Below are 11382 nucleotides of genomic sequence, written 5' to 3'. Positions count from 1 at the left end.
CCAGATACTGTCCCCACTTGCGGGCTCCCAAAGGGCCGGGTGGTAGTCTGTTTCATGCCAGGTGGCGCACCCGCAAAAAACAGCCTGGGTCGAACACTGGATTACAATAAAATACAAGCAGCCAATGCAAGGACTGGCACAGTAGTAGAACAATTTGGAAGGAAAATCAGTCTAGCTGCTGCATTCAACGTAGGTTGTAGGGGTGAAATTGAATGCATAAAATTAAAATATTTGCAGTATCTTTGGTGAGAGATGTCTTATTTTGGGCATACACTGACAGATAAATGGCCAAATGTAATAGGGTGAGAGTTTAAAAAAATGTGAGAGTAAACTCTCATTTTAAACTCGGCCAATATAATAGAGTACGAGAACATATGCAACTCGCATGTACTAAAATAAAAACTCTCAATATCGCATTAGATGGGCATTCTGGACGATCCAGCATGCCCAACCAATCAATAGGTTAGCATTGGTTGGCCGCAGACATATCATACAATTATCAGGGTGATCCTCAGCCCAATAATTATATAGTGTATTCCCAGCATAACTAATGGGTTAGATATATTCAAACTTTAAGCTGGGCATACACTACAATTATCTATCAGATATCTGTCTGGTTGGAATGAAAACCTGGTAATGTGTGGGAGCAAATGACAATTGACCATTACCTCACAAACACTGGAAAACAGACAAAAAAAACAACTGTTCAAATTGGTTAAATGTGTGTTTTAACTAGGGGTGTGCACCGGCCACTTTTCGTGTTTTGGTTTTGGATCTGGATCTTTCTTCGTGTTTTGGATCTGGATTGGTTTTGCCAAAACCACCCTTCCGTGTTTTGGGTTCTGGGTTTTGGATCTGTATTTTTTTTTTAAAAAGCATAAAAACAGCTAAAAATCACAGAATTTGTGTGTTTTTCTGCTCCTACGCTATTATTAACCTCAATAACCTTAATTTCCACTCATTTCCAGTCTATTCTGAACACCTCACACCTCACAATAGTGTTTTTATATCCAAAAGGTTGCACCGAGGTAGCTGGATGACTATGCTAAGAGATACGAGTGGGCGGCACAAACACGTGGTCCATCTAAGAGTGACACTGCAGTGGCAGACAGGATGGCAGTTTGAAAAACTAGGCCCCAAACAGTACATAATTCAAAGAAAAAAAAAAGGTGCAAGATGGAATTGTCCTCCCACCCACCCTTATGTTGTATAAACAGGACATGCACACTTTAACAAACCAAACATTTCAGCGCCAGGGTCTGCCACACGACTGTGGCTGAAATGATTGGTTCGTTTGGGCCCCCACAACACAAGCTGGCAATTAATCTGTCCCTGCACAAACTGGCTCTACGGAGGCAAGATGTCGTCCTCATCCTCCGATTCCTCACCCTCTTCAGTGTTGTGTACATCCTCATCCTCACAGAGTATTAATTCGTCCCCGCTGGAATCCACAACCACAGGTCCCTCTGTACGTTCTGGAGGCTGGTCTCCCTGGCAGAGTTGATAATTCATTTTATGAACATCATCTCCACATGTTGTGGAAGCAACCTCCTACACCTTTTGCTGACAAGGTTCCCGGCTGCACTAAACACTCTTTCGGAGTACACACTGGAGGGGGGGTGCAACTCAGGTAAAATAGAGCCAGTTTGTACAGGGACCTCCAAATTGCTTCTTTTTCCTGCCAGTACAGGTACGGACTGTCTGACATGCCTACTTGGATGCTGTCACCGATGTAATCCTTTAACAGACAGACGCACGCTTGTCGCTGCTGCTTTAAGGATGCAGGTGCGGCTACAGCCCACACATTTCACAAAGACAGGAAAAAAAAGAATTATTGTTTGTGGAGCGCACTTTGAGGGTTACACCACCCTTTAACAGACAGACGCATGCTTGTCGCTGCTGCTTTGAGGATGCAGGTGGAATCTAGACGGTATTTGGAACCGGGGACACACTACCTCCATCAATTGTCTAAATCCCACTGCACTAATGGCAGATACCGGACCCACGTCTAACACCAACATAGCAGTCAAGGCCTCAGTTATACGTTTTGCTTCAGGATGACTGCTGTCGTACTTCATCCTCATCGCTAGGGACTGTTGGAGGGTCAATTGTTTAGTAAAAGTGGTGGTGTTCCTACTTCCTCTCTGGGATGATGAACAACTCCCAGCAGCAGCAACAGCACTAGGAGGAAATGGTTCTTGATCTTTCCCTATTTTATTTTTATCAGAGAAAGTTTGGTCCTCCATTTATGTTATATTGATATATACGTGCGGTTAAAGCGCACACAAACAGAAAACATTTTTTTATTTTTGCTGGAGAGTAGTGCACTTTGTGGGTTACACCACCCTTTAAGAAATGAGCCAGCCAGCTCTTTACTTATGGGACACAGGCGCACGCTTGGCGCTGCTCCTTTGTTGATGCACGTGCAGCCACAGTGCACACAAGTCACAAACACAGAAAATATTTTTTTTTTTGGTTTGGACTGGAGTGTACTTTGGGGGTTACAGCACCCTTTAACGGTCAAGCCAGCCGGCCCTTTACTTATGACACAGGCGCACGCTTGGCACTACTTTGTTGATGCACGTGTGGCTACTACGCACACAATTCACAAACACAGAAAATATTTTTTTATTTGGTTTGGAGTGTACTTTGGGGGTTACAGCACCCTTTAACGGTCAAGCCAGCCGGCCCTTTACTTATGACACAGGCGCACGCTTGGCACTACTTTGTTGATGCACGTGCGGCTACTGCGCACACAATTCACAAACACAGAAAAAATATTTTTTTAGCACTTTAGGGGAGCACCCCTGATGGACAGAGCACCCCTTTAGGACTGGGACACTGCACAGGACTTTGGAGTGGACACAGCCCCTATGGAGAACTGACTGCACAACACAGTCCACCCAGCCCCTATGGACTTTGAAGTAGTGGACACAGCCCCTATTAACAACAGCAGCACAGCCAGCCCCTATGGACTTTGAAGTAGTGGACAACAGCAGCACAGCGCAGCACAACACTACTCTGCACTACACTACACTACACTGCCAGCCCTAACTCCCACCCTCCCTCTTCACTGTCCACAGCCGAGTGAGAAAATGGCGCCGACGCGGGTACCTTATATAGGATCCAAAACCCGCGAGACCCGGAAGGCAGGATGATGACGTTTTGCCTCGATTTCAGATCCGAGTCAGGCGGTAAAAGTCGAGCCTGACTCGGATCGGGGGGGCTCGGATTTCAGAAATCCGAACCCGCTCACCCCTAGTTTTAACCAATTTGTCTGAACAACCATTTTTGTCTGTTTTCCCAGTGTTTGTGAGCTAATGGTTGAATGTCATTTGCTCCCATACATTACCAGGTTTTCATTCCAACCAGACAGATCTGACAGAAAATTGCCCAGTATTACAATGTACTGTATGTGTTTGTTTCAAAACCTTGGCATCATTTACATGCATTAGTGATAGTTTTGTGAGATCACTGCAAATTTTCACAATGACCTCACAAAACAGTATCGCTCAACCTTTCTTAGGTTACAGAAAAACCTATATTTGTGGGTACAAACTACTTTGCCTAAATAAATGTACAATGTTCATAATGGGTGTAGCTGGACACATTATGGTTGTACCTTGCTGAGTGCATAAAGTGATTTTGATTTGCAGGATGGTATCATTTAAGAAGTGGAGAGGGCACAATAAGGGTTTGTGTTACTACAGCATCCCCCGTTTGCACAAACTGCTAGATGTTTGCATGTCCTTTTGAGGTGATAGGGATAAGGCCTCAGCCAGTACTTGTACATATTGTTTGCTCCCCAAGATCCCTGGAGATCCAAGTGGGTCATTTCAAAGAGTATGGTGATGCAATTCCCTCACTGCTCAATGACCCAAATCGCATTATTAAGCCTCTGGACTGCCCACGTCACTAAGTCATCCGGATTCAGGGAGGTTGGTCTACGCTCCTGGGAGAGCTCACCACAATTGCACTTGTTTAGTAATTCTGGATATACTACAGCTAATATAAAGAAAGCATTAATAAAAATAAAATTAAAAAAAAAAAAAAAAGGTTGCTCATAGCAACCAATCCACTCCTACCAATTATCTTACCTACTGTACTTGATAAATGCTACTTCAAAGCTGATTGGTTGCTAAGGTTAACGTCACTCTTTTCACTGCTTGATATATAAACCCCAAAGACCAAACAATACCATATGATTTTGGATGTAAATGGAGCAGTGTTTCATAAGAACAACGTTAAGGCACAGGTTCTCAATCTCAGACATCAGGAACCCAAACAGTGCTTGTTTTCCAGCTCTCCTCACAGAGTCACAAGTGGAACTTTTAAAATGAGTCAGTGAGTAATGAATACACTTGTGCACCTACTGGGTGACCTGGAAAACGCGACCTGTGTACGGTCCCGAGGACAGAGTTCGAGAACCTCTGACGTAAGGCAATGAAGGAAGTTGCACTCTGAATTTATAGATTTTATTTTTCTCTCGTCTTTCTCCACGATGAGCATTTTCATGTGGCCTGCTAGACGAAGTTACATCCTCTATTTATATGGGCATTTCCAAGGACAGGGAAGTTTGTGTATAAAAGAAACTAATTGGCACATACATATTTAAAATTTGAACTTCTAGAGGGTCTATCTCCATAGAACACACTGCTGGTTATAACAACCCGATTACAAACAAGTCTCTATGCCAGAGGTATTTCACATGCGGCCCACCCGCTGTGGTGGAACTACACATGCCATCATGCCTCGCTAGAGTTTTGGTATGTGAGCATGCTATTACTGTGGTAGAACATCCTGGGATGTGTAGCTCCATAGTAGTTGGGGGGCTGCATGTTTAATGCCCCCGCTTCATGCTAGTGGAATATACAGCTAGCCATAGTAGTAAAGCTGCTGGTGCGTCTATTCATCTGGTTCTGAGAGACCTTTACCCCCAGCATTTTAGATAAACAAACCACCCCACAAAAGCAGCTCATACATCTTCCATTAGTAAATGCGTGCCAGGCTTCCTTCAAAACCCTTGTGGAATGAGGCATATCAATGAGTATTGTTATAAAATCTGAGGTAGATTTATCATTATATAAACCTGCTGTATTTATGGGAGGACATTCCTTACATGCCAGGAATTCATTAACTTACAAGGACATTGGATAAGCCTGAACCCTCCATTCCATTAGTTACAGCAACATACGCCAACTGCAACACAAATCTTTCCAACATCAGTATAGGAAAATGGAAGTTGCACCCACACAAATGCTGACGACTTTGGTCTTTTTTTTTTTTTTTTTTTTTTTAAATTGAATGTACAAGGCAGCTTTTATGGTGTCAAGTGTCATTTTAGTACATGTTTCTTCTCTGATCACGTTTAGGCAACATGGACACTAGAGCACAAAATACCTTGCACTTCCAGGTATCTGGGCACGTTGGCCAGAAGACAAAAGGAGTAAATTTTGTCTTACACTGTGCGAGTCTGGATTGGGTGTACTGTGAACACCCAGAGTACATTTTTTTTCCCCACTCAACCCAGTTGGGGGGGGGGAGGGTAGTTTAAAAAAAAAAAAAAAGAAGTGCTGATGTCTGCAAGCCTTTCCTGAAAGAGTAAAGGGGTCTCTTCATCCTAGAAAGCACCAATTGTCTCCACAACCCACCCATTGACTCTGAGAAACCATTACCCAGGGAATCTTTTAGAAAAGCACTTTCCCTTTCACAAAGGGTGTTTAAAAGAAATATGGCATACACACAGCAGTCATCTAGCACCACCCTCCATTTCCAGCATAGGAAAACCCTTCACCACTATTACGGTTTCAATTGACTTACAATAAATGTAATTAGACTGTAGAGTACAGAATAGAGCAGCTTTCAAATACAGTCATTAAAGTGACTGTCAGCATTGTACAGAATAAATGCACTTCTACAGTAGCTCAGCATAGATTTGAGGAGCGTGAGATATACAGGTGACAGAAGTCTCGGTAAGAGGCACATCAGTGTAATTATAGGATTGCATAAACTAAATTGAATATTTTTACAGGCTTCAAGTCCAATAACTTAAAGGGGAGCTACTGCTCAAAAATCAAGATTGTGTAACAAATGAAAATCAGATACTATGATAAACTATAATAAACTCTTAGAATTCTTAAGCCAAGTATGGTGCAGAATATAACTATGCAGTTGGTGTCTGATTTTAAAGGTCCCGACACCATCAATGGCCTAGTCAGTGGTATACTTTGGCTAGTAGTACCATTGCCACAATTACCGTAGCCCAATCAGAATGCAATTATGGCATTTGTGTTAAAAAATTAAAGTTGAGTTTTTTTTAACGAGTATATTTGTGAAAATTATTGCTTTCATTTTTTTGGAATCCACCCCCTTTGAAATCCTGCCACTATTAATAACTAAAGTCCATAATGTAATTTACTGGAAGAAGCTATATTAGTTCTTCTACTTTGTGATATTTCTCCTGTTGTAAAAAGGTTTGAGTAGAAATATATTCTAAAAATGTACAGTCAAAATCACAAAGTGGTTACTGCTCGGTTGTATGTCACAAGTTAAAAAAAAAAAAAAAGTCCCCTACCTTTCATGATTTTGGTTGGTGCATCAGACCATATGAGCTGAAACAGTAACTTACAAGTAAACACAAATAAAAGAACACTGGAGCAAGTTTGAGATTCAACGGGGAAAAAAAAAAAAAATTAAAAAAATTTATTTATAATAAAAAAAAAAAATACACTGAGATCAGTTTATGCTGAGAAATGTGGCAATAAATACACAAACAAAAGAAACCAAGCACATCTACATGGGTACAATATGGCACAAATTGTTAATGCACTGTCATTTTAAGCTTTTGATGCCCATAAGATGCCCGCAGCAGAATCTAGTGCAGAGCCTTGGGGCAGTTGAAACGTTAGGTCCTGATCTTTGTACCGGCTCCCTTTCGAAGACAACTTAAGTGTTAGAATGCAGATTTAAATGTGCAGGGCTCTCCTGCCAGCTGGGTCTGACCAGCAACACAAGGAGAATCTGTTCTACACGCTCTGCATCACGGATTATGTGGTCCCAGAATGGTCAGCCACACCCTGCCAGGTTAGAACATGAATTACCATTTACATTCTGGAATGTTGTGTGCACACTGAAAGCAGTAGGGATAGGAGCAGACTATGCATAAACACTATTATGATATACCAAGTATGTAAATTGCATCCTTCGCCTAGTCACAATGCCAGTAGCAATTTTGTGGGCTCAGCCAATATTAATCATCAATATGAAGCCTCTCAATTCACTTTGAACCAGTGACCTAACTGAAATTAGTCAGAATGGTGTCAGTCCCTAGGAATTATTTGTCTCTCACACAAAATGGCTGCCACTGTATAGGCAATATACTAAAAACAAGGTCACCTGAATGCGTACAAAGTCTAGTAAAAGACATGAGGTGCCCGAGCTGTAGCTTTCATTTCAGAAATTCTTAATGTCTGGTATATATATGGTAATACAGGGACCACCAGTGTCCTACACTATGCACCCACATAAAAACAAATGCATATAAAACATAGGATTTCACTTTTGTTTTGTGTGGTGAGGAATATTTCAGGAGTTTGGGAGGGGTAATTTTCCCTTTCATTAGAACCCAGCAAAAAGTTGTTAAAAGACAAACAAAACAAAAAAACCACACACACTGGTTTAGTGAGTAAATTACATGAACCTATTGAAATGTCTACATTAATGCACAATCAAATAAATCATTCACGTACTGACATCCCCAAATCTACCAACATAGCGCTTCTAACTGGTGAAAAATCTACTTCCTGAACTGCCCACTGGTTTACAGCCAAAGTGGAATTAAGAGTTGTTCTTACAGTAGTTTCCAGACAGAAAACTATTAAGACGCAAACAGCAAAAGAACAGTTCTAATTGGCCACAGTGAAGACATTTTGTTTAACAGACACAGTTTTCTAGGTCTCTACAGGAAGGCCGAACACATACGTATATATTGGCTGGTAAACAGCTTGGCTTGTGTGAAGTAAGCTTATAAATGCACATACCTAAACCACTCAGCTACAGCCATCATAAATACTGTGCTCGACATGGTCACTATAAAAGCTTGAACATTCTGGTTTCATGTTTATGAGTGAGGACTGCTGTTATCTGCGTATATTCACATCACTGTCCATTTAAAGGGAGAGGCTGGTATAAATTGGGTATAGTATGACTGCTAAAGTAGAGGAAAATAGAAGAGCGCAGTTAGACGACATCCATTGGAAAATGTATAGTCAGTCTTCCCTTTAGGAAATGGATCATATAGCTTGTGGAGTGACTCCAAATGGTATCCCAAACAAAGCTGTTCACAAGTGGTCCCAAGAGAAAGGCTCATGGCCAGGATTAGAACACTTTACAGCAATTATTACTTGCTAAAAGTGGGCCCATCAGCCACACACAGACAAGGGAGCCATTTTGTAGGCCGAACCAATATGCAGTTGGTGACATCAGCCCATCACAAGGCACTACATGCCCAAAACCTCACTGATGACAATAGCGCTCAGTGAATGGATAGGCTGAAATCACATGAATATTGGTTCTGCATACTGTATAGAGACAATGGGTTTATTTTCAGGGACAAAACCCATGTATAGAGTAGACAAAATAGTAAAAAAAAATTTAAAACTATTTGTTAATACAAAAAAAAAAAAAATTACCTCATCCATTGTTATATTGGTCTCATGTATCCATGATTTAGTAAAAACACAAAGCACTGTAGAATGTTATGATCCTAGCATGCACCATGATATGTGTAGCAAAAATGCATAGTCCCAATATAGCATAACTGACTGTACAAAATGTCCCTTCATTATTCACAGTATTCCTTTATACTTCAAATGCAATTTCTTGGTAACGCTGCAGGGCAACCTCGATCTTAGCACTAGAAGGCAACTAGGGATACAAGGCAGAAATTAGAAAAAGGAATGTACATACATAAGGCAAATTTTCTCTCCGTATTAAAGCATAGTAGTGTTTAAGGAAGACAGATAAAATTACACAAGGCTAGCTTGGTCTTCATAGAATAAAATAAGGAACTAATACTGAGTAGACTATAAATCTAATAATCTATGCCCTGATCACTGTATTGCCCATGGTAATCTCTAGGATAATCGTCAGGGTACTCTCCAGGGTATTCTTCGGGGTACTCTGCCTGGTAATCACTGTCGCTGATTTCTGAGCCATTTGTTCCAGTTCCTTGGCTGCCATTGTGTATGATGGGCTCAGTTGGGGCAGCACAGTACTTGGGGTCGTACACTTGCCGCCCAAGGCCATACACACTCATTCCTTTCTGAGATGCCACTTTGTTGGTGCCCATTTGTAAGGAAATTGTGGAGTTATCCAATGGCTGCAGAATTCCTTTCTGATCATAGATATCTCGTCTTGTTCCCGGTGCAGGCATGCCCGCCTAATAAACAGGGAGGCAACAATAGAGTTATAGGTTTTAAAATTGTTAATGCAATACAAACAGTAATGTAATACTGTTAAACAATATTGGGCCCCAATTCATAGGGGAGCACAGCCATGCCAGTCTGACTATATACAGTGCATCTGGAAAGTATTCACAGCGCTTCACTTTTTCCATATATTGTTATGTTACAGCCTTATTCCAAAATGGAATAAATTAATTTTTGTCCTCAAAATTCTACACACAATACCCCATAATGACAACTTGCAAAAAAAGTATTGTTTTTTTTTGTCTTTTTTTTTTAGATTTTTGCAAATTTAATTAAAAAAAAAAAATTAAGAAATCAAATGTACATACAGTATGTAGTCACAGCCTTTGATCAATACTTTTTGATGCACCTTTGGCAGCAATTACAGCCTCAAGTCTTTTTGAATATGATGTCCCAAGCTTGGCACACCTATCTTTGGGCAGTTTCGCCCATTCCTCTTTGCAGCACCTCTAAAGCTCCATCAGGTTGGATGAGAAGCATCGGTGCACAGCCATTTTCAGATCTCTCCAGAGATGTTCAATCGGATTCAAGTCTGGGCTCTGGTTGGGCCACTCAAGAACATTGAGTTGTCCTGAAGCCACTCCTTTAATATCTTGGCTGTGTGCTTAGTGTCATTGTCCTGCTGAAAGTCTGAGGTCAGGAGGGCTCTGGAGCAGGTTTTCATCCAGGATGTCTCTGTACATTGCTACATTCATATTTCCCTCTATCCTGACTAGTCTCCCAGTTCCTGCCACTGAAAAATACCCCCACAGCATGATGCTGCCACCACCATGCTTCAGTGTAGGGATGGTATTGGCCTGGTGATGAGCGGTGCATGGTTTCCTCCAAACATACTCCAGGCATTGACAACAAAGAGTTCAATCTCTGTCTCATCAGCCCATAGAATTTTGTTTCTCACTGTCAGAGGAGTCCTTCAGGTGCATTTTGGCAAACTCCAGGCGGGCTGCCATGTGCTTGTTACTAAGGAGTGGCTTCCATCTGGTCACTCTATCAATACAGCCCTGATTGGTGGATTGCTGCAGAGATGGTTGTCCTTCTAGAAGGTTCTCCTCTCGCCACAGAGGAATGCTCTAGCTCTGACAGAGTGACCATCGGGTTCTTGGTCACCTCCCTGACTAGGGCCCTTCTCCCCCGATCGCTCAGTTTAGATGGCTGGCCAACATTAGGAAGAGTCCTGGTGGTTCCGAACGTCTTCCATTTACAGATGATGGAGGCCACTGTGCTCATTAGGACCTTCAAAGCAGCAGATATTTTTCTGTACCCTTCCCCAGATTTGTGCCTCGAGACAATCCTGTCTCGGAGGTCTACAGACAATTCCTTGGACTTCATGCTTGGTTTGTGCTCCGACATGCACTGTCAAGTGGGGGACCTTATATAGACAGGTGTATGCCTTTCAAAATCATGTCCAAACAACTGAATTTACCACAGGTGGACTCCAGTTAAGCTGTAGGAACATCTCAAGGATGATCAGTGGAAACAGGATGCACCTGAGCTCAATTTGGAGCTTCATGGCAAAGGCTGTGTACTTATGTACATGTGATTTCTTAGTTTGTTTGTTTTTAATTCAATTTGCAAAAATCTCAAAAAAAATTAAAAACTTTACACGTTGTCATTATGGGGTATTGTGTGTACAATTTTGAGGACAAAAATGAATTTATTCCATTTTGGAATAAGGCTGTAACATAACAAAATGAAGCGCTGTGAATACTTTCCGGATGCACTGTAGTACCTAAAGTACCGGCACGCCACTCGAGAGGGCATGGCCATAACAAATTGGTACATTGGCTGCACTTTCTAGACCGGTTTGGGCTCCCAGATAGGCCCACGCACTTTGTACCCCCACCATCCTCTCCCTAGCTCAAATTTACTACTGAAATGGAAAAGATCAGCAGTG

General features: G+C 41.8%; 1 protein-coding gene across 1 annotated transcript in view; it reads right to left on the bottom strand.

Moving 5' to 3' along the window:
* Positions 1-6687: 6687 nt before the first annotated feature.
* CNN3 (calponin 3) overlaps positions 6688-11382 on the bottom strand; it is a 47193-nt gene continuing 42498 nt past the window's right edge. The window contains exon 7 of the mRNA XM_088446814.1: positions 6688-9439. Coding sequence (XP_088302940.1) covers positions 9092-9439 — 348 coding nt within the window. The 3' untranslated portion in view covers positions 6688-9091. The remainder of the gene's footprint in view (positions 9440-11382) is intronic.

The sequence above is a fragment of the Taudactylus pleione genome, unplaced genomic scaffold (assembly GCF_031769625.1).
Source record: "Taudactylus pleione unplaced genomic scaffold, aTauple2 ptg000406l, whole genome shotgun sequence".
NCBI lineage: Eukaryota > Metazoa > Chordata > Amphibia > Anura > Myobatrachidae > Taudactylus > Taudactylus pleione.
This window is presented reverse-complemented; position numbering and strand designations above follow the sequence as displayed.